Here is a 24,877-nt window from a genome sequence, read left to right as displayed (position 1 = left end):
ATCTAAATAAAACAATTCAAAAGATTTTTTTAAAAAAGGCTAAAATGGATGCTATCTTTTTATTAGAGAGACTATGATGGGAAGTGGCTGGTATGCAGCAAAGGGAATGCTAAGTGGGAAGAATGAAAAGCATGCCCAAAAGATAAAGGTCAAATGCCATCAACATAGTTAAGTCAGCGGCTTTAAATCCTTGCAGGGAATTCTACTTCAAGGAAATTCTGTAAAGAAATAATCTTGTAGGGGCGCCTGGGTGGCTCAGTAGGTTAAGCGTCTGCCTTTGGCTCAGATGGTGATTTCAGGGTCCTGGGATCAAGCCCCAAATCAGGCTCCCTGCTCAACAGGGAGTCTGCTTCTCCCTCTTCTTCTGCGCCACCCCCCCAAAACCCCCACCTGACCCCGTTCATGTGTGCATGCCCTCTCTCTCTCTCTTAAATAAATAAAACCTTAAAAAAAAAGAAATAATCTTGTAAATGAGTATTATATCCAACAGCTAAATAACTTGTGTCTTATAATAATGAAAAAAATTTAAACCTCAAATGGCCAGCAATGAGGAATCACTAGGAAACATCATACAAAGAAATATAAGGCAGTCATTTAAAAAAATCACGTAAAATACGTAGTCCATTCAAAAATGCTTATGACAAATAAAATAAAGAGGTTAATAAATTCCAAATACATTTTCATCTGCCAATTTTGTTAGCATGGTATCATGTGCATAGAAAATCTGCATTTTCATTAACTCAAAGCAGTGAGTTTTCAGATTAGTATCATTTTCTCCATTGCCTGAGTTTACTAAGCTTTTGCAATAAATATGTATTAACTATATACAAACCAAAAAATGTTACTAAATAAGGAATTTTTCCACTAACAAAGTAAAACATTATTCTAGGAAGATAATCAGGAAAATTTACAACATTTTACGTAATCACTGTTTTGTGTATAGCTGAAAGGGCATGACTGTAGGGGGGGGGGGGAACACACCTATAAAGTAGACCTCCTTTTACTAGACTCCTGTGACACTTCTTTTCCTACGTCCCCACATCTAGCACTTCTGACAGGTGGGAAGTGTTATCCTATGTATACATATCACTGCTCACGCTTTGTTCTTGAAAACCTTTTTTAAACATGGTTGGTTGTCTTAGCTCTCAAATATTACACGGAGGTATCTAAATTAAAAGGCTGCTTATTGCTTAACAAAAGAAATTCTGTATTTTTTCTGGATACTCTGAAATCTTTTGTTATTGTTTTTACCTAACATAATAAAATTCAATTTCTTTATAAGCTGAGATTTTTTTTACCTTCCCCCAAAATAAACACAATGAAAGATATACTAATAAATAATAAAAGATCAATATATTGAAAAATATTTTGGAAGAAATATTGACACAAGTATAAATAATAAAAATAAGTTTAAAAACACAGTTACCATTTAGTAATAATCAAGTAAGTTTAGTGAAAAGAGAATCCAAAATAATCAGAGAATTCCATCCTAACATAAACACCATACACAGCCTTGGACAAGTCCCTCAATTGTTTTGGCGTTATCAGTTTTTTCACTAGCAAAGAAGAAGAAGAAGAAGAAAAAAAAAAAAAAAGGCCTATACTTGCAAATCCAGCAGTATGACTCTACAATTTATAAGGCAACAGGAATAGATATTTAAGAACTTCAGAATCCTCGGCCCAAAAGAGGAAAATTCCACTAAAAGACAAAATAAGTTTATATAGTCAAATATTTACTGGAAAACAAAATAAGAGAATATGGTACAAGAAGTCGTCAAATTTAGAGTGGGTTATATTTCAAAAGACAAGTTCTCAGTTTTTTGAACAATTTAGTTGTACATTTGAGAATAAATGAAATGCATCTATCCCTTGGAGAAAAAGAGATTAGGTCCCTAAACTGGTTTATTACTTACAACCTCAAATATATGTGAATATGTACTCTATAATAATAAATATTCTACATTTAACTTACATTTAGACCATTTGGAGAAAATATACACTTAACATGTTTCAAGCACCATCAGGAAATAAATCAGTTCAATGTAACCCATTTAGTTAGTCAAGTCTATTTTATCACATTTATAAACACTGGTGTTTTCCAACCAGAGCACCAAACACATTAATCAAATATCTATTCATTACAGCAAACCAACTTTGTAATATTTCTTTCAGTTTTTATATGGAGACATTGAATCTACTCAGTGTCTTCAACAATTGGTTATAGTGACTTTTAAAATTGATAAGTAATGTAGAATGAAATTTTAGAAACCACAATTTTGGAAATTAAACACTAATAAATTCAATAATACAGAAATTACTATCTAGAACCTCAAGCAATCTCTATAAAAAGAAATATAAACTAAACAGAATGTAACAAAACCTTAGTAAGGATGCTTTTTAAATAATCTTATTTCAAAAAGTACAAAGAAATCTCAATTTAAGAATTTAAGTCACTAAGTTAATGAGCCTGAATCTTGCTGAGAATTGTCTTTCATCTCCAGGGAGATACAGGTACACATGAAAAAGGAAGATTAAACATAGAGACCAGAGACAGAAACTGCCTTCATCAAATTCAGCTGACAAATACACCTTGTTTCACCTACATATTTAAATTCTTTTCCATCAATCCCAACATTTAAAGAGAACATTTCACACTAAATAAAAAAGCCTTCTTGCTTCTCTTTAAAAGAAAATCAGTGTGTCTGGTAATCTCGAACCCATATGTCCATGTGGCAACAGGGGGTTAGAACATCCCCCTTTGCATGTAGTTCCCTCCACAATGCATTATACTACTCACTTATGTTAACTGGGTGGCAAGACAATAAAGTTTAACATCCCTAGTACAAGGCGTAACAAAAATCAATGACAGTTTATAGTTATAAGTTTGTGGTAAGCTTATTACCAAGCAAAATAACTATGAAATTCTGTAAGGTAATTATGTTTCTAACTGCATAAGTACTTCTGTAGAAGATGACTTTTCCTGAACACAGTAATAATCCCACCACTGATACACTTCCTTACGTACCATCTCAGCCAGGATGTTTGGGTGAAGGGTGAAGACATCTGGCTTTTAAGTCACTAAACTATCTGCAAAATATAACAGGTTTCCCTATAAAATAATGCTAAGTAGACTGGCATATCTATATAATCATCATTTGCTATTAAAAGTTCCATCTGTGATATCAATTTGTATAGGAGAAAATTTTCACCTTAAAAAGTTTTTCTTAATTAGGGGGTGCCTGGGTGACTCAATTAGTTGAGTGTTCAACTCTTAGGTTTTGGCTCAGTCATGATCTCTTGAGGGAGTCTGCTGGAAGATGCTCTCCCTCTGTCCCTCCTTCCACTTACTGTACTCACGCACACAGTCGCTTGCTCTCTCTCAAATAAATAAAAAAAAACATGAAAATTTCAGGGTAACAACTTAGCTATCAATGACTTTATATTTATGAACCATATATGGAAAAATAAAGATTCAGGGTTCCTGTAAAGGCTGGCAAAAAATATATAGAATGGAAAAAGAGGAAATAAATAATTTTACAAGCTTCTTCTTGTAGCATGTGTATGTATTTTTTTCACCCGGAATCAAATCATGTTTGAAAAAAGCAAAAAAAAAAAAAAAAAAAGGTGACTTGAGTTTGCATTTGTAAACAAGAACTTTAGGCTAAAAAACTACTCCTCTTAGGCAACCTGGCCTAACTGACGTGGTTATTAAACTCTATCCTCACAGACTTATCTTTCCTACTATTTCCACCACATGTGGAAAAGAGACAAAATAGTTAAGATCTCTATCAATCTGATAAAAATTACAGGTTTCTTTTCTTTCTTTAAAAAAAAAAATTCTACAATTAAATAAGGGCTACTATTCTCAAAGAGCATTTTAAAGGAGTCATTGATACTATGAGTGGGATCATGGTACAAAGCAACTTGCGGAGCTGCAATGACCTATATGTATAATGATGTCTGGCTAACGACACTACAGGGAAGAACACGGCACTAATTCCTTGAATAATGAATACTCACAAATTGTATTAAAAGACAAAAACACAAGAGAAACATGAAGTAAATTAAAAATTTATAAAATATCTTGGTAGTTACTTATCAGTCATTTCAAATTCTATTTCAGTAAGTGTAAAACTGAGATAAATGTAAACTATTCATGTATTACAGAAGGTTCACTCTACATTCTTGGATTCTTCAACTCCTTTTGCTAGCATTCAAAAGCAACAGGTGGGGAAAAAAAAGAGTTGGGGCACCTGTCTGGTCACAGGAGACTAGCTGCCCATCTGAAGGGTGAAGGGGAAGAAGTCTCCCTAGGTTTCCTGGACTTTTCCCTGTTCAGCTAACACAGGAGAAAGGAAACTTACCACAGCCCCAACATCTTAAGCTTCCTGATTTCTTACTCTTCTCAGTATAATCTCTGCTGAGAAAGAGATCCTCTTTATCACAGGATCTCTTTTTAAAGCAAACACACATACACACAAATTACACCATAATTTGCTTCTGTGGCATGCCCTTAGAAAATACTTTAATATTTATTTTCTCACTAATATTTAAAACAAAAAGTTCCTTTAATGCTTGCTAGAAAGAAATGTGGCTGAAGCACAGCTTTCCCATAATTTTTCAAACCATCTTAAACAGTACATTTTGGATGTGTACATTTATATATGTTATACTTTATACCATTATTATCCAACTATAAGCCAGGTCTTCAAATTGAAAGAAAAAGGAGGAGTAACATCACAATCTTACAGGTGAGAAAAGAAGTTAAATAAGTTCTAAAATACAAATAGGAAATCAATTCTCTAAGTGCTAGTTTCTGTTATACTCATAAACCAGTGAAATACAAGTTTTAGAAAGATAGTCTTGAATTTTTCTTGATTATATAATTAAAATTTTAAAAATCTGTAACAAATCAATTAAAAAACATTAGCTAACTAATACCTCATATATACATGCAAAAATATAAAGCAAAGTTTCAAATGACCAAATAAAACAGCTACGAAATGACTAAATCTATTCTTAGTTTTAGTGCTCTACGTTTGGTTTGATGCTTACTCAACCATTCACAAATGCAGACAGGTAAGCTTTCTATGACATACACATCAAAGCTTACTGGCATCCAAAAGATTATTTCCCATTGTATAAATACAATGTAGGCGTTTAGATCGTTTACATCATACCTTATTTAAGAAGTAGAAGGAGGCATCAAGAAACAATAATTCATTCTGATTGCAAAGCCTATTTCTTTTCACTACATTATGCCATTTCACTGTCCATTACAGTTATTTACTACTATAATTAGAAAGACACAAATGATTACATCTGTACTTCATAATCAATTTTTAAATCAATTATCTAGATAACTGCAAGGTTTATATATTCATTTTCAAAACAAAACTCTGCAACTTCTAATTTTTGGTGAAGTGCATTAAACTCTTTGTAACAAACATGTTAAATCTGGAAATAAAAAAGAAGTTGTATCTTTTAGAGCCAACCTGAAGATGCTTGCTACTCTAAAGATGGGATAATTTGAACATAAATAAAGATAATGATGACAACAGATTTGAGATATAGCAAATGTTAAATCTATGAGTCCATAATGATATGAAACAAAAAACAGATCATCATTAAAATATAGTGGGGATTCAACTCATTCCGATATGTGATTGGTTATAGAATCAGTCATGTATTAACTTTCCTCTGCTAATTATACCACTGGATATCAAAAATTTTTAAAGAAATATTTCAGCTCATAAACAAAGGAATGATAAATTTAGAGTATCAACATTCTGTATCCAGGCACAAAGCATCAACAGCTCACATTACAAATCAGAAACAATTGGTATTATGTGCCTCGTAAGTGGGTAAGTAGCAGGTTGCCCCCCTCCAAAGAAAGAACCTGTAATGGATCACGAATCTAGATCCAACCATCAATTTACAGAGAATAAAGAGGAGAGGGGAACCTGTTAAGGGACCTCAGAGTGGTGCAATCAACAAATTCAGATTAAAATCAAGTAAAAAAACTCTACAGGACAAATAACCTGATTTCTTCAACAAAAGAATAACAAAGGAGAAAAATGAAATGGAGGAAGAACCCACAGACTAAGTAATATATCTCACAACTACAGTGTGTACACCTTATCTGAATAAACTGTGTGCGTGTGTGTCTGTCTGAACTGGAATGGAAAATCCAAATTGAAAAAAAAAAAATAAAAAAAGAAAAAATAAAAGAAAATCCAAATTGTGACTAATGAATAATAATAAATATTATTACTATTATTTACGGAGTGATAACACTACTGTAGTTACGTTTAACAAAGTTCTTGTTTTATAGATATATGTAAAATCTTAAGAATAAGCTAGAATGTCTAAAATTGCTTCAAAATAATGTAAGAGGAGGAAAAGAGTAGAATAACAAATGAAACCAGATTAGTCATAAGCAATGAGTACACACGGGTTATATTAACTGGTCACTTCTGAGTATGTGCAATTTTCCATATTAAAAAAGTAAAAAAAATATATTAAAAAGTCTTTTCCCATTTTTCTTTGGAAAGAGGTCATGTCAGTATCTGACATTAAGTATAATCTCTTCTGTGATTAAAAAAGCACTACATGGCTACATATTACAACTCAACAGCTATGAGGGCCCACTCCCTCAACAACATATTTACTGATATTTAAGTTTTAAAAGAGAATGGATGTTTCTTGGTGCTATATATACATGTCGTCCAAAAAAGCTGTTGGAAAAAACACTTACCTGCATGACTGTTGAAATGTGCAAAGTTAGCAAAATTGGCTGTAGCTGTTGACTGAGGTGCTGGAGCAGCAAAGATGTCTGAGCCAAGATCACTTAAAAGGTCAAACTGCTTCTTTTCCTGCTGCTGCGCTTGAGAGCGACCTACAACCGGGGACTATAAACCACATATTAACTATAAAGAGTTTCCAGTCAGACCTGCTACATTTTTATGACATTATTTTCAATTCACCAAGCTTAAAACACAGTTTAGAGATCAGATCACATAATCTTTTATTTGTAGTTTTGAATACTTTGATAGTTTTTAAAAAGCACAAATTTTCAACATCTATTCCCACATTATCTCTCAATTCTAAGTACAAAGCCAAAAGCAAAGAAATACTGTATTACAACAGTTGTTATACCTTAAACACAAGACAGACTTACTGCTAACAGAGCAATGATAAGACTTGCAGAAAACACATGCTGTTTATGATGTGAAAGAGTACAATATACTGACTTAGCCTTTCATTTTTCACTCAAAACTCTTGTGAAAACTAAGTAATTTTATTCAGATGCCCTAGTGTGTATTATTAAAAAGGGTAGGTTTTAATTCAAATAGTACTATGCCTCAGAAGCATTCTTGTGTAGGACAGACATTGCAATGCCAGAGAAGAACAAATGTGTCACAGGTCAATCAACTGTAATAAAGCACAGAAACACACACTTTTACGCCAACTTATGAAAAGACTTCCATCTGTTTAATTTTTTTAAAATAAGGTATGTTGTGTTTCAATGATAAACATGCTTCACAATCAGGCAAGGAGAAAATTTTACTGCCAAGAAATCCTTTCTTGTAAAAGTCCATCACAGAGACTATACTGCTCTAACTGAGGAGTTAAAGTCATGTTTTACTAAGTGTATGTTATACGATAGCTAACTATTAACAACCTTCCTGTAGACCTTTACAAACCTATGGCGCACATTCAAGGAAACTCTAATTTACAATAGCAAAAAAGAACAAAAATATGCACATCTTAACCAAGATTCTTTAATATATTATAAACCATTAGGATAGAATGCTATTGACATTTAAACTTATGCTACAGTCTTAAAGAATTCCCAATTTCACGATACTCACTATCCTTAAGTAGAAGCTTCTACAAAGACTTGAGACTACTCACCTGACTAGGCGTGCCCTTATTTAAGTGCAGAGCTGGTGCTGAATCTCCTAAGAGAGACTTCAGTGGTTTGACCTCAGGTGTGCTGCTTGTGCTACTGGCAGAGGACCCTGAAATAGATGCATGAACTGATGCCACCACTTTGGCTTGTTCTGGAGGGACATACCTAAAACATATGAAAAATTAAGCAGACAGTTACCTAAGAAAAATGTAGCAAATACTATGCTTAAAAATGATAAACTTAATTCTCATTTTTTACAAGATTATTTCAACATTAATCTTATTTCAAAACCCTCTTAGAACTGATTGCATAAGACTGCACCTAACTGAAATACGCATTTAGCAAGGGTACTAAAGACTAACCACAAAACTTGTTTCAATTATAATTTTTCTTAGAAATAAATAAAATATAGTAACTGCTTTTTTTTTTTTTTTAACAACAGAGGACCTATAGTTATTCATTACTATGAGCAGTTAAAACTCTAATTTTCATAAACTAAAGTATCATAAGATCATAAATAACATTTGGGAAGAGAGAAGAAACGAAAAACATTTATTACATTACAGTTAATAGTCTAAAATATAAAGATCTATTACAAATCTAGGAGAATAAGATCAACAACTCAATTTTTAAATAAGCAGAAACAGTTCACAAATGAAGACACAGAAATGAAAACATTTGTAACCTTAGAAAAATGCAAATTAAAATATTCACATCTGCTCTGAGCATAAATTTTATAAATTTTGTTACTAAAATATATATATAATTAAATACATAAAATATATAAAAAGGTCTGCTCTGTGTCCCAGAAGTACAACTTCCGGAAACTTCTCTTTAGGGATTAATTGAATAATTAACACAGATACATGTACATGCATGTTTTCATAGCTAATTTAAAAAAACTGGCCCCATATCAAACATTTATCAAGAAAAATATACTCAAAGGGGAATACTACAGAGCTACTCTTGTTCTGACATGGAAAAATGTCCCAAAGACTTTACAGGTCTTTCAGGTTTGATCTCTATCATGTAAGTACAAGATTTGTAAGAGGAAGAGAATAAAGAAAGGGAAGAGAGACAGGAAGAACACAATCTCAAACATCACCAATGCTAATCTCTAGGGCTGGGATCATGTAAGAGCCTTCGTTCTATTTCTAGGTTTTGTCCCACCCTACCCTACTCCCCACTCTCCACCCCCATATTACTTGGAGGACTTAGGAGAGAGAACAGTGGTTGAGAGCATCTATGTGTTCTAGAGACAGAGTTCAAATCACAGCTCTACCACTCAACAGCTACAAAACCCAGGGCAAACTACTTTAACCCTTTGTGCCTCTGACTATTCATCTATAAAATGGAGATACAGCTATGAAGTATGACCAAGTTAACACTTGTAAAGTACTTAGAACAGTTCCCAGTACAGGTGTATTAGCTACATAAGTGTTAGCTATTATCAAACTATATAATAATAACAACACAACTGCTTTCCCAATTAATGGGACAGATGCAATATGAAAATGAAAACAGGAAGTTATGTTTTACCATAATCTGGTGTATTCACTGATGATATCCATTTTTGAGTACAGTCAAGTCTTATGAAAGGATAAAACCAGATAAAACTATATAATTCAAACATTCATCTGACTAAAAGTAAAAGGGTTAGGCTTGTATAGCACAGGAAGTGAGTATGAAAACTGGTCAATTTCAAAACCCCTTCAGATCTAAGACTATAGCCTCAAGGTTTTAAGTACAGTGAGGATCTTTAGGGAGAATATACTTGCACAGTGCTTATGTCATCTTAAAAACCCACCACACACTGCTCTCTCATTACAGATATGCAGCAGCCTGAGTTCAAAATGCACAGGGTCTGGCCCGCCTGAATGTGGGTCACTCTGTCAAGGTGCCCACCGTTCGAGTGTGTATTTGTATCATTTTTATCATTACTACATTGTTTTTCTCAGGACAGAAAAAATAAAATGAATTATAATTATTTGAGGTTTACAGTTTTTTGGGTTATGGTCTGAATTAATAATTTTATTATTATTACCATCATAAATGCAAGGAGGGAATCTATGGTTTTAAATCTATCAACTCTTACGCACACCTTTCTTTCACTAGTGGAAGATAAACTATCTGAAACCCTAGCTAAATTCTATTCAAACTAACTTTCTGAGTTAGTAAAGCTGTCGAAAAAATAAAAAATTAGGCGTTGGCTATCCAAGGAGAAAGGTCTAACTACAGGATACAAGGTCTTGGAAATTAAGACCTGAAACAATAGAAGGATAATTATACACTTCATTTTAAGAGAATCATTTATGCCACCACGTTTTTACTATTACCGTAATATGCTTTTTTATCTGCATTCATACCTAGCGTATCTAGTGCCACTGAATGTAGCCCTAGCTCTGGCTAATCCTGCCTTGCAGAAGGTAGTCTCCTCTAGAGAACAGTAAGAATCCAAGGTTCGTAGAGCACATAAATCAAAGCTGATTCTTTCTAATGTGTTCACTGAATGAGGGTAGAGATATCTCACCCATGAACCACAGCAAGTACTCCCTAAGGATTCCCTGGGTTAAAATACAGCTCCTCAGGGAAACAAGCAGCCATTATTTCCTCCTCATCTAGTCCCCCCTATTTGTGACTCCTAAATTTTCTGAAGCCCCTGAGAAGGAAATAATACACCAGTGAATAATGAGTCTTAGTAAACTGAATAGTGTTCATATAGCTAAAAATGATGATTCCAAAGTAGCTGAACACTAGCTTTAGACATATTTCCTGCTCTGCTTTTTAAAAGGCTTTACTAGCTGTAAGTCCAACCTGTTTTAACTTCTATTTAAAAATTAACATCTGATGGATTTAGTCAGGGGAGCATAAATGCTCTCATCCTAACCAGGTAGTAAAATGACTTCTTGGGTGAGAAGTGAGGATATTTTGAGCAAAGACTTACTGCAAAATGCAATTAAGTGGATGGATTACTCCACAAGAGCTTTAGCACAGTGCATACTATATAAAAGATGCTAAATTCTTGCTAAATGAATGAATATTTTAAGAAAGAGGCTGAATAAATCTAGAATGTCTTGAGAAGCTTATAGGGCTACAGAAGGATTTGAAAGGAGGATCCCTCTAGCTTTCCAAAAATGGGTAGGAAACCTGGGAATAAGGAAAAAGGAAGGTACTGTTAGGCACAGGTGACTCAAATAGAAGTCAAGACTTTTAGAAACCAAATGCACAAAAATGCCAGGATATAATGAGTCTCTACCTACCTACATACCTAGTTCCTTATTTCCTATTTATCTAATTTTAATCCTTCCTTCTTTATGTCAGATTAATCTTACCCATAATTAATATGAATTTGGGAGTCTTTGCTCTAAATACAAACTATTCACTCACCATCTTTTCTTTTCATACTTTTCTTGTAGGAACTCTTTCACTTTTTGTGGATCCCTGAAGTCTGGAATTGCTGAAGATCTATCATCAAATAATCCTAGCCAAATCTGTTTACAGACCTTTGGAAAGAATTAAAAAAAAAAAAAAAGTGTTAAATTCAACATCTTAACTTAATTAAATTTTAAGGGAAAATTAGAATTCTTTCAAAAAGCTAACCTACTTAATACCACAGCTTTCAATGAGAATATTTACCACAAAGAAGCACCAAATGAATAAATTTATTTTAATATATTCCAGTATGCAATAAAATCTTAGCAAAAGTATCATAAAAAATAACACTTCATAGGGGAACAACTAGTGAAATGGGATTTAAGAGGATCTGGGACTTGCTGGTCTTGAAGTGATCACACTGGAAACCCTGAGCAAAGTCATGTACCTTTATAAACCTTAGAGTTCCTTCACCCCATAAAACAGAGGAATTAGACCAGCAGCATTTTCATGGATCTTTGACAAATTTTAAAAATCAATCAAAAAGAGGTGCCTGGTTGGTTCAGTCAGTAGAGTACATGACTCTTTTTTCTTCTTTTTGGATTTATTTATTTATTTGGGAGCGAGAGTGAGCGTGCATGCATACATGCACACAAATGGGGGCAAGGGAGAGCAGAGGGAGAGTGAAAGAGTCTTAAGCAGACTCCCGTTGAACACTGAGCATGACGTGGGACTCAATTCAACCATCCTGAGACCATGACCTGAGCCAAAACCAAGAGTCAGATGCTTAACCAACTGAGCGACCCAAGTACTCCTAGAGCATGTGACTCTTGATCTCAGGGTCATGAGTTCAAGTCCCATGTTGGATGTAGAGATTACTCAAAAAAGAGAGAGAGAGAGAGAGAGAATATAAATCAACAACACCTGAATGAAAACTACTAGAATCATAAATGATGTGAGCTTAAATAAAAATAACAATAACAAAAATACAAGGCAGATACAACTCTAGCTTTATAATTACCTCCTATGCTTTTCCCCTAACAGCTAAAAAGTAACTTTTTAGAAAAATTACAGGCATGAAATGATGCAGAACTCAAATAGAACACAAAGAGCAGAGAATCATAAAGAAAACTGAAAAGGTGGATTTCAAAATTTTAAACCACTGCTCTTCAAAAAACTTAAAAAGTATAAAGGCAAGCCACCAATTAATAAAAAGTATTTGCAAAATGTGTTAAGAACCTAAAAGAATGTGAATCCAAAGTACATTTAAAAATTCTTAAAATTCAATTATAAAAAGCTTGTCAGAATAGTCCAACTGAACACACACTTCACAAAAGATACACACACTGCAAATATGCATCCCCAAATCCCTAGTCAAGCAGAAAATTAAAATGACACCAAGACTCCACTACACAGACACTCATAGATACCACTAAATGGCTAAAAATAAAGATTAACCATATCATGTATTGGTAACAATACAGAACAACTGGAACTCTCAAGAATGTTAAAAAGGTACAACTACCTTGGCATGACTGTTGACAGTTTCTTAAAAGTTAAATATATACCTACCGTATGATCAAGTCATCCCACTTCTAAGTTTTACCCAACAAAAATAAAAACACCTATCCAGGGGATCCCTGGGTGGCTCAGTGGTTTTGCGCCTGCCTTTGGCCCAGGGTGCGATCCTGGAGTCCCGGGATTGAGTCCCGCGTTGGGCTCCCAGCGTGGAGCCTGCTTCTCTCTCTGCCTGTGTCTCTGCCTCTCTCTCTCTCTATGTCTATCATAAATAAATAAAAATAAATCTAAAAACAAAACAAAACAAAAAACACCTATCCATACTCAGGTTTGTGCACATATGTTCACAGCAGCTTTCCAGATAACTCCAAAATGGAAACAGCGCAAATGTTCATCAACAGGTTAAATGGATCAACTTTGGAATATCCAAGTAGGATACTATTCAGCAATTAAGAGGAATAAACTATTGATTGAATAAACCTCAAAGTAATTATGCTGAGAAGCCAGACTGTATGATTCCACTCATTTATATTTTAGAAAATATAAACTTATCTATAGTGATAGAAAGCAGATCAGCGCACACATTACAAATGGGCACCGAAAAACTCTTCAGGTTGAGGAAAATGCATGTTGTCTTGTCACTATAGTGATGACTTCACATACATCAAAATTCATCAAAATTATATACTTTAAATATGCACAAGTTATTGCAATTGATTATTTCTCAGTAAAGCTATCAGAAACTAGTCTATAAGTTTCCAAAATCATATTATCTTAAAAAAATATTTATGACACTGTGAAAAGAACACAGTATCCTGTTTCAAAAAGTCAAATAAATATTTGAGGAATCAGAGAATGAAAGGCAGCAGCATACCTATCAATCTTACCTGCTCACTGAAGTGGGTAAGTAAAAAAGAAGGACTTTTTCCTCTATCTGTACCTCAAGCATGTTTCAAGACAACTTTTCTTATACTTCCCTCCTACTCCAAGCTCAGTACAGATACTATACATAGCATCACTGAGGCAGTGTAGCTACCTCACACCTAAATCCTAGGCTAAGGCACAACCTTGGGCAAAGCCCAAAAAGTGCAGACTCCCAGAAAGGGTGACGCAACTTATTGCCAGAAATACTATCAACCCCGTAGAGGGCCAGTTTCTCCAAAAACTATTTAGCAACTTAAAAAGAACCACACAGGACTCTCCTCAGTCAGAAACCTGACCAGTGATTCTCCAAAAATGTAATTTTGAAGGAATCTGTGGCTTTACAATTACATGTATAAAGGGATGATTGGAAATTTCTAATTCTTTTATCTTAAAAATTCCCAAATGAGAAAACAAGAGACATGGTAATCATTTGTCCAAATCAAAGAATTATTAACTGTAACTGACACAATTAGTTCAGGACACTTTACAACATTTAGTCTTTGCATTCCAAGAATCTCCATTAACTACCATATGCAAATTTTAAATTATCAACTGGTAGTGAAAAAATAACAAATATACAAATAAATAAAAAGGAGATGGGCTGAAGAGAGATCATTAAGTTACTGTCTTGGCATTCATCATGGTAATACAAAGCAAAGATGAAGTGCTTGATGGTAAACTTTATAGACAGCTGACATTAGCACCCTGTAGGCCCTGCCACTCAAAATTCTGTAAAACTGCTACAGTTCTGCTCCTACTCTCTGACTGGAAAAATCAGCTGCTTTAGGGACATCTGGGGTGGCTGAGTGGTTGAGCGTCTGCCTTCAGCTCAGGGTGTAGTCCCTGAGTCCTGGGATCCAGTCCCACACTGGGCTCCCCTCAAGGAGCCTGCTCTTCTCCCTCTACGTCTCTGCCTCTCTCTGTGTCTCTCTCATGAATAAATAAATAAAATCTTAAAAAACAAAACAAAACAAACAAAAAAACCTAGCTGTTCTGGTCCACTATAAATTCATCCTCTCTCACTATCACAGTCACTTGACATTAGTCAGTTCTTACTTCTATGTTAACCCACAGTAACTATTTTCTATATTGCTCAAAATCCTAACCATAACGGCTACTCTTGGCAGTTGAATTTGTACCTTCATACCTAAATGAAGTGGCTCTCAAAATGCATTCCCCCGGGGCATGTGGGTGGCTCAGTCAGTCAAGCATCCTACTCTAGGTTTCAGTTCAGGTCATGATCTCAGGAACAGAGGATAGAGTCCCAAGTCAGGCTCTATGCTCAGCAGTTCGATTTTCTCTCTCCCTCTTACTCTGCCCCTCCCCCAGCACATGCGGTCTCTAAAAGTAAGTAAATAAATCTTACAAAAAAAATAAAATATATTCCCCAATTCCCTGGACCAGCAACATCAGTGTTACCTAAGAACTTGTAAATAAATGTAAACTTTCAGGACCCATCTAAGACCTAAGAAATCAGAATCTCAAGAGACAGCTGCCCAGCCATGTGTCTCAAGAAGTCCTTTGGGTGACTGGGAAATAGGTCAAAGTCTGAAAACCAATGCTTTAGTAAAATCTAGGCCAGAAGATGGAAACTTCCTTTCCATTTATATACAAACACTACATATAGTTTTCAGTATTCCTCAAAATTTTGTAGTCACTAATCCTATCATTAGGCAACATTTATTTAAGAGAAACAGTGTTCCAGGGAAACATCTGAGAAAATGTCACAGTCTCTGTCTCGTTGAGACCCATTCACATTTTAGTTCCTGAAATACTGGCTTCTGTTATTATTCTACTAAATAGTAACTGCACGTTCAGGCTTATAGATTTCTTGATAGGAAAGTATAAAATTCTTTTTTGCTTGTTTTGTTAGTAAACTGAAAAGGGACTGTTTCTCCAAGTTAAAGGAGAATGGGAGAGTAAATTACTAATACAGCAAGCAGTATGGAAGCCTATGGTCATTAAGTATTAAAGTGAAACCAGTCATAGAAGTTGTAGGTTTTCCTCCAGCTCCCTCTGGCTATTTAGGTACAAAGCAGTCAAGTGCTGGCTTTAATCAAGGTAAAATACAACAGAAGTTAAAAAGAAGTGGTTATAACAGACCATGGATCTAAGGTGAGAAAAACGCAGATAAGATGATGGAAAACAAAGAAGTTTAGCCTCCAGTTATACCAAAATTGTTGAGAGTCAGAAATTAGAGGGAATGTGCTGGGAAGAGAGAAGTGGAGGTGCTCAGAGAACAGGATACCTGAACTTGACCTCTGAGGGGGTGATACTGTTATTGATAAAAAGTCCAAAACAAAATGCAGAATTATTGGAGGTTAAGAGGTCAAGGAATTCAGAAGGCCAAATTATCTAATATTATGATAATCATGTGGATTATCCATGTGGATATCGAGATTGGCAGAAATGATTAACACTAGTAGAAAAAAGACATTATGTAAGGAGCTAAAATCTTTAATGAATGAGGGGTCTGACAGGTATGACTGCAATCAGAAGCCACAGCAGTTGATAAAATCTACTGGCACAAGTAACATGGGGCTGGGGGACCAGAAACCCCACTGAGGAACAAGAATGATACTTAAAAGCCACCATCTGGAAGAGCTGCACTCTTGATGGAATTAGTTTTGATAATCTCTTTGAGAGTGGTGGATAATCAGTTCTAATTATAGAATAAATGTGATGGATGGGGGGAGTTCAGAGCCTAGACTAGGGAACCAGACTGAATATAAATTCCAACTCTATTTATTTATTTTTTTAAGATTTTATTTATTCATTCATGAGAGACAGAGAAAGAGAGACAGACAGGCAGAGGGAGAAGCAGGTTCCATGCAGGGAGCCTGATGCGGGATTCGATCCCGGAACCCCAGGATCATGCATGCCCTGAGCCAAAGGCAGACACTCAACCGCAGAGCCACCCAGGCATCCCTCCAACTCTGCTTAGTCATAGAACATGCTTCACAGGGATGGTGGAAGGGTTCAATGAGTTAATAGGTGTTTTCCACTCTGGAATAGGCATGCATATATAGTGAACTTTAACTAGTATTAGTTAATATTACTTTCAGAGGTAGATTATGGAATAATGAGGTGAGCAAGGGCTGGAAAGTAGAGGTCTCCTCAGGAACACAGGAAACTATGAGTCTCCCTTCTTTTCTGCTGCAGACAGAATCAGAGTTGTCTTGATAAAATAATCTCCCTCCTCCAAACTTCTGTAGCACTTTGTACCTCTCACATGAGACTCATTACCAAGTGTCTCATATTCAAATTACTGCACATGTCTCATGTACTTTTGAATTCCCTACAATACTTAAAACAAGGGGTGGTGCCATACTGCGTGTTCAGTAAACGTATCTTTAATGCTCAAACCACACATCATTTATTTACTTTAAAGTAAAATTACGCATCAGCCAACAGAATAAACTCATGAAATTGTCAGGATATTTTTTTCCTTATTCTAGTGCTAATCCACTTTAGAAGAATGGAAAATATTTTAAAGCATACTTATGAGTCAGGGTTGCCACAGAAAACAGTGGTATACTCAATTTGGCAAATTTGAAATAAGTTTGACTATTTACAAAGCACAGGGAGGCTGTAAGGAAATCATATGAGAGTATAGTTCCCCACATTGGTAATGGCAGGGCCCAACCCCATCCACTTGCAGTGAAAGAAGGCCAGGGAGAGGTCAGCAACCTTAAAAGGAAGAGGGCTACTTGAAGGGAGTTTGACCTTTAATGGAAGGATGCAGAAAGTAATACAAGAAATCCCACAGGGAAGAAGAAAATAAATATTTTAATCTCTTCCTCCTTCCCCTCCTTGATCTGCTGACCATACTCCCCCATCAGCTAAACCCAAGTGGAAGCCAGGAGTCAAGAAAACCAGTTTGTGTATCCAGATAAACCAGCTACCTGGAGCCAGATCAGGGTAAAGACCAGAGCTAGAAGGGCAGATGGAAGCTATCCAGCACAGCACCCAAACCATGGTAATAAATACACACAGTGGAAGGAATTTAACAAACTCAATTATGGACACCAGAGATAGGAAACATCCATACTAATTCTCAATTACTCATATAAAAAAAAAAGGAAGGGTAAGAAAACAGTCCTCTACCAGGCTTGAGAAGGAAAGTAGATACGGGTAGAGATTATAGCTTTATAATCCCCTCATGGACAGCAAAATAAAATAGAAATTTGTGTGAGTGGGAAGATTACTGATTCCATGGTACGATGTAATTATGGCATTTGATAATATTACCCTTAAAATAGAGAAACAATAGGAGACTTAAAGAATTGAAAATTTCATGAACAAGTAACTAATACCCACTCTTTGAAAGCACAAAGAAAAACTGAACAGAAATAAAATATTAACAGGTAGAAGTCTCAAGAGATACTATGTATCATCAATACATTATTTTGCCCTAAAAAGAAAGTTTTTTGGCTTAATTTGCCCTAAAAATCCCATATCAGAAAAATATCTCCAATACATGTTATGACTCAAGTTAACTACTAGAAAAATAAGTTATTAACATTTCCTATACCCATCCAGCCTACATTAGCATGACTATGCTAATATTTCTAGGCTGGAGGGTATTTCTCCATTATAGCCTATCTAAAGGATATATATTAATTAATAATGCTTAGAGAAACAAAGACACTATCCATAGGACTTACGCAAGAGAAACCAAGAATTCTCCGTGTATATATCTTTTCAGGACTGTACTGTATGGTTTATTCAATCTTAAAATTTGGTTTTAAAAAATGCGCACAAATTAGAACATATGCAACTGATAAGCTTGAAGAGGCACTCTCAAACCTTATGTGCAGATCACTGAGACCAGAGCCTTGGAGAACCAGACACATAAATGGATATGTGAGGGAATATGACTTATATCAAATCCAATTTATTTAATCTTAGGCTGTTGTTGTTTTAAATTTAAGCACAAACTAACTTATAATGGCTTCCTTAACATAAAAATCAAATTCTTCACAATTTTGGCTCCAAAGGAGCCTTGATAACTCTGCAGATTTATCTTCTATCATCACTCTTTCCAGCCACATAGATCTCCTATGAAAGCCTTCCCTGAACATCCAATCCAAAGGGGGCAATATTCCCCACACCAAATGTCATACATTCATTACTACAATATGGTATTTCTTTTCACCCCCTTTATTTCATAGCTTCTGAATGTAAATTTCATGACGCAGGAATCTTCTGAATCACCACTACTTTCTTCTCTCAATGCCTGACACACAGCAGACACTAAATAAATAACCTAGCCCATGAGTGAAAGCAACTTCCTATCAAGTGTTGAAATACATGAACTGCAGAAATTATATTTTCCCTTTGCTCCATCTAAAATATACATGCTGACCTAGAACATTTGGCTTACCCACTTACTCATGCAGAAGTAATAAATTCACTGATCCAAATTCTCACATTCTATATAGACCAGAGGTTAGCAAATTACACCTCACAGACTAAATCTGGCCTACGGTCTGTGCTGGCAGCTACAGTTTCGCTGGATGACAGCCACGTGCACTTGTTTATCTGTCTATTCCGCTTTGTTGTGTAGCTACAACAGAGACCATGGTCCACAAAACCTAATATGTACTGTCTAACCCTTAACAAAAAAGGTCTGCCAACCCCTGATTTACCTGAAACTATGGACTTACTATAATACCATCCCAGCATCCAAAAATAATAACAATTTAAATAGGATAATAAATAAAAGCTTGTTTTAGAAGAAGCTAGAAGGGCAGATGGAATAACAGAGATGCATGAGGAATAACAGAGATGAAACTAAAAATGAAAGAAGCCTTTCCCTGGAGGAAGAACTTTCCAAGAATGAGGAGTATCTAAGGGCCAATTTATTATATAGACCCACTCATTAGAGACTACAGGAGAAAAAGAACCAGAATAAGTTTCATGTAAGGATTAACAGGTATTTAACACTTGTTTTCTAAGTAACTGATAAGTACAAAGAAATAGAAAAGATAAAAGCAGCAAATACTTAGAACTCTAGAGAGAAATTAAATGCAGTGGAAATAGCAGTAAAAGTTACCTGAAAATATCTACGGTCTGTAAAGGAGACCAGGAGCTTTAATTCAGAAACCTACTGTGGCCACTTAGTAAAAGGCAGTATACACAATACACAGCACATTCCCATACATGATTTCATTTTAGACTGTGCTCCGGGTAGGTTTCAAAGAACAAAAACCCAGCTATAACAGTTCAGATAAAACAAGTTTACACAGGAAGCATATAGCAACACTTCAAGAAAACAAAAAGTTTATGGGAACCTGGGCTGCAAAAAGAAAACCATCTGGGACCTAGACTATCTCTCTCTGTTGCCAAAGCTCCTCTCCACACTTGTCCCACCAAACACAGTTTATCACCTCTGATTCTCACAGTATGTCTACAAAGTCACTGCTCTTATCTTAGTACACGATTTTTTTTTCCCTGTTTGTTAAGACTGCACATGGCCCAAACATATAGTGTCTTTTTGGTTTAAGTGACTCACCATTTGAATCCAGCCTCTGTGAATCTTAATTCAATTTCTTAAAAGAGGAAGGATCTGATTAGTCACCGGCCCCTAAGATTAGCTGTCCATTCCTGGTCCAGTAAGCTGTGTGTTTTATATCTTTATTTTGTGTTTTTTCCAAGACAGGGAGGGAGTCTCTCCCCTTTCTTCCATCAGCAAGGACCATGAGCATGGTAAGCACTCCCAGCCTGAAACACACCTTTATTCATGAATGTGCTTTGCAAATTATAAAAAGCTTTATAAATGTAAAATTTTTAGTGAAGTCACATTAGTTTCGAGAAAGGTTATCAATTGCCCTACTTTCGTGAACTAAGATGACATATGTAAAATTTATGTAAACAATTGTTCTTTTAACTTTGCTATGTCTTTAAAAAGCTTCCAGGTATTCGTTAAATATATCAATATCTGATTTTTCCACTGCTTTTAGTATTTAAAGTCCTTATACATTTAAATGTTAAACAGATAGCTATATTTTCTATTAATTTTTATGGTATTCTCTTGTGGCTTTTTTATTGTCTACTCCCAAGTATATACATCTTTAAACACTACAATTTAGTCTGTTTCTAAGCCACAAAATAATTTGTTTTACAGAAAAGTTGCAAGTGTAGTAAAAAAGAACTCCCACATACCCCTCACCCAAAGTCTCCAATGTTAACATTTACTTTACCATTCTCTCTTGAGACAAAATCTTTTCTGAACCATTTAGATTTGAATCTTCTCTTCCCAAGTGTGTATCTCCTTAAAATAGGGGCATTCTTTTATATAATCATAAGCAAAATTATCAAAATCAGGAAATAAACATTTTGTTTTATTATTATCTAATCCACAGACCAGCCAATTATCTTAATTATGTCCTTTATAGCAAAAGGAAAAAGTTCACCCAGTACAGAATCCATAACCATCTTGTTGCCTTTAATCTGGAACAGTTCCTTTATGAACCATCCCTTCATGTGTCTTTGTTTTCATGGCCTTGACATCTTTGAAGAGTACAGGTCAGGTATTCTGTAGTATGTTTTTTTGTTGTTTTTTTTAAGATTGTATTATTTATTTATTAATGAGCGACAAGAGCGAGAGAGAGAGAGGCAGAGACACAGGCAGAGGGAGAAGCAGGCTCCATGCAGGGAGTCTGACGTGGGACTCGATCCCGGGTCTCCAGGATCAAACCTGGGCCAAAGGCAGCGCTAAACCGCTGAGCCACCTGGGCTGCCCAGTATGTTCCCTTTTTTAGGTTTTCTCATGACCAAAATTTATGTCACGCACATAGGTCATGTTGTCTTTCTCAGTGCATTATATCAGGAGACACATGATGTCATTTAGTCCCTCCTGGGTGATGTTAAGTGACATATGCCAGATTTCTCCACACTGAAGTCATGATTTTCCCTTTGGGATTAATAAGTATCTTGTAGGGAGATACTCTGAGACATTTTCCATATTTTTACTGTTTTTGCACTTTTAAATTTTAACTTTAAAATATTTCTGAAATTTATTTTAGTATATTACGTTAGTTAACACTCTACCTGACTTGCCCTTTACTGAATAACCAATCCCTTCCATACTGTACTGCTGAAATTCATGTATTTTATAATAACTTGATACACTTGATATATATTAAGATTACAGCATATCTCGGGATATAGTCTATAGATCTGTGCCTATTCTAGTTTCAGACTATTGTTATTACTGCATTTATATTGCAAATTATTGCCTATAAGCACAGATATATTTAGTATGTAAGTAGAGCCAATCCTATTTACTCTTTGGTTTACAAATTCTTCTCAGTTACTTACTTCTTTGCTTTTTTTGAATGAACTTTAGAATCACCATCTAAAAAGAAAAAATTCACACCAGTGTTTTGGTTTCAATCATTTACACTTAACTTGTGAACCTCTTAAAGCACAGCATTCTCAGTCCCAAAGATAGTTATGAATCTTATATGCAAGACTGCCAAGAAGGAAAGATTAAACCAAAGGTTTTCGTTTCTCTCCAAAGAGAAAGTTTTCAACTTCTGTATTTTCCAGAATGTAACCAGAACAAGATACTCAGCAAGGAAGCAGAATGGGCAAGTTAGCCTAAACATATTTCCTTTAGAACTGAATATGAAGAACAATTTTATGATATGATATGAAATAAGAACTATTTGTGGATTATCAATGGTTTGAGGATAGATAGCATCAATACCAGTAAACCACCTCCAACAAGAACACTACTCCAATGTTTAACTCAATCTATGGCTCAATGATAATAATGGATTTGTACTGACACTTGTATTGTCTGGTTGTCCTGGTGACTGAAGGCATGCATTTGCCAGGCAGCTGACTGAGACTGGGGATGTAGACTCGGGCTGAGGAATAGAGAGACTAAGGGGCCCAAATGCAAAACAAGCCTCTGAAGTAAACCTGATCTGAACCACATTCTGTAAAAATTAATGATCAGAAGAAGAAACATTTAGCTGTCTTTGAACATTTGCAAATACAAGGATGGCTCACAGGCTAATAAAAAAGGAAACAAAAAGGAAAAGGAATATTCAAGCAAAGCTCTTCTAAGCAGAAATGAGGTTTGAAGAAGAGTTGAGGTTTTTAAGTAAGGTTTCCAAAACAGATTATCTTAATGTCCAAAGGGGACAATTTGAGCATCAATAAGAATAACTACAACAGAGAAACACATCAAATAACTAATTTCATAATGGTATCAAAAAACACACAGCTAGTTGGTCACTGTTGGAAGATGCTAGGGAACTAACTCATTTTGAAAACAAATACTGAGAAAATAGCTTTATCTGCACTACATAGTTTTACTGTGCTTTAAAAAGAATAAAAGTATTAATGTAAATGACATTTATGAAAATTGCTACATTTTCTAAAACCAAAAATATTAGTGAAAAAAGTGGCACTATTCTACATCTTTGCAGATTTCATTAATACCGGATTAAACATTAGACAGTGGATTTCTCATCTACTTCTGGATCTTTACATTATATAGCTTCTGGAAAAGTCTCCTGTTTACTCAGGAGAATGAAAGTAAAAATAGCAAATCAAGTCTTTAAATTATTATTAAAAATTTCTGACATTACAGAATCCCTGAGAAGGTCTCAAGGATCCCCAACAGGTTCCCAGATTTTACCTAGAAAACCACAAAGTTAGCAATCACCACTTTACAACCCCAAATTAATGGATGTAGGAATAAAGAACTGCAGCAACAGCTGCTAACCACCTCCCCCCCAATACAATGTCTACCCATGAACGAATACATCACCCAATCTATGAAACACTGGATCTTCCCCATTCTTCAAATTAAATATGAATCTATGAAGCTACTAGATCCAACTATCAATTTACAGGTAACTACAATGACAGAGGACTACTGACACTATCACATGGACAGAATCAGCAAAATCCAGACACTGGAAACTACTAAACAAAAAACTGGGTTGGGAGAAGGGAGGAGCAAGAGAGGAGAAGGAGAGGTGAGGGGGAAGAAGGAAAAGAGGGAGAGAGAATAGGAGTAAATAAATGGAGGGGAAACTTACAAAAAAAATAATTTAAAAAGGCAAGCAAAGCAGGTTCCACTTCCAGTCATGTCATAATAGCTCATATTAACACCCAACTCTCCAACAGATGACAGCTATAAACTCTGCACACACAGTGCAAACTATCAGAAGACACTAAAGAGCAACCACAGCAAACAGAAACTGGAGAGGAAAACTAGGGATTTGCTGGGGTTTTTTTTGTTTTTTTTTTTTTTTTTTTAAGATCATCACTAGAAGGCAGGACCCAGTCAGTATGAAGCAGAGCTTGTAAAACTCAAACAGAAATCCACAAATCTTAAAAAGGAGATTGCTGCAACCAGAGCAACTGAAAAGTGAGAGGCAAATCCAGGAGGGAGAGAGTAAGAGAATAGGAGGCACAAAACTTGCAGGACAACTCTGCCCAGATCTACCCAGATCTCTGGCTCACCCTTGACCTAAGCATGTGTGGGGCTGACTCCAAGCAATTAGAGACTAAAAGAACAGAGATTTTAACTGGTATCCACCATGAGAAGCAGAATTTGCTGAAGTAAAAAGTGAGAAAAAGAAATAAACAAAACCAATACCTTTTGAAGGAACAAAACGGATTCCAGAGGCTCTACAACCTACCTTTTCCAATATTCTGGATATAATCCAAAATCACTAGATTTATACAAAGAAACAGCAAAGTGTGGCCTACAATCAAAGAAGCAATCAGCAGAGACAGATCTGATCTGATCTGATCTGATATGATGAAGACTTTGGAATTAGCAGACAATGATTTTAAAGTAGCTCATATCCCCATATGTAAGAGTTTAAAATGAGTAAGACTATGAAATCTTAGAAGAGAAATAAAAACTATTAAAAAGAACCAAATGTAGAGTCCACAACTGAAAAATACAAATTAACTCCAAATAAAAAACTGGAGTATGGAGATAACAGAAGAGTCAGGTAGAGATAAATAGAAATTATCTACATCTGATGACTGGAGACTGAGCTGAAAAAAGTAGTTAAATAAATATGAACACATAAATAGAAATCTGAAGAATGAAAGATTGAGAAAAAAAATTAACAGAGCTTCAGGGACCTGTAGGACAATATTAGAATG

General features: G+C 35.2%; 1 protein-coding gene across 8 annotated transcripts in view; it reads right to left on the bottom strand.

Moving 5' to 3' along the window:
* Nucleotides 1-24,877, bottom strand: part of AGFG1 (ArfGAP with FG repeats 1) — a 73,211-nt gene that overhangs the window by 17,530 nt on the left and 30,804 nt on the right. For all 8 annotated transcript variants that reach the window (XM_077869059.1, XM_077869054.1, XM_077869060.1 and 5 more), the window contains exons 3-5: nucleotides 11,303-11,418; nucleotides 7,918-8,080; nucleotides 6,758-6,911 (exon numbers count right to left, since the gene is read on the bottom strand). In XM_077869059.1, the coding sequence (XP_077725185.1) occupies nucleotides 6,758-6,911; nucleotides 7,918-8,080; nucleotides 11,303-11,418 (433 nt within the window). The remainder of the gene's footprint in view (nucleotides 1-6,757; nucleotides 6,912-7,917; nucleotides 8,081-11,302; nucleotides 11,419-24,877) is intronic.

The sequence above is a fragment of the Canis aureus genome, chromosome 24 (assembly GCF_053574225.1).
Source record: "Canis aureus isolate CA01 chromosome 24, VMU_Caureus_v.1.0, whole genome shotgun sequence".
NCBI classification, from domain to species: Eukaryota; Metazoa; Chordata; class Mammalia; order Carnivora; family Canidae; genus Canis; species Canis aureus.
The sequence above is the reverse complement of the archived record's forward strand: the minus strand, read 5'-3'. Positions and strand labels throughout refer to the sequence as shown.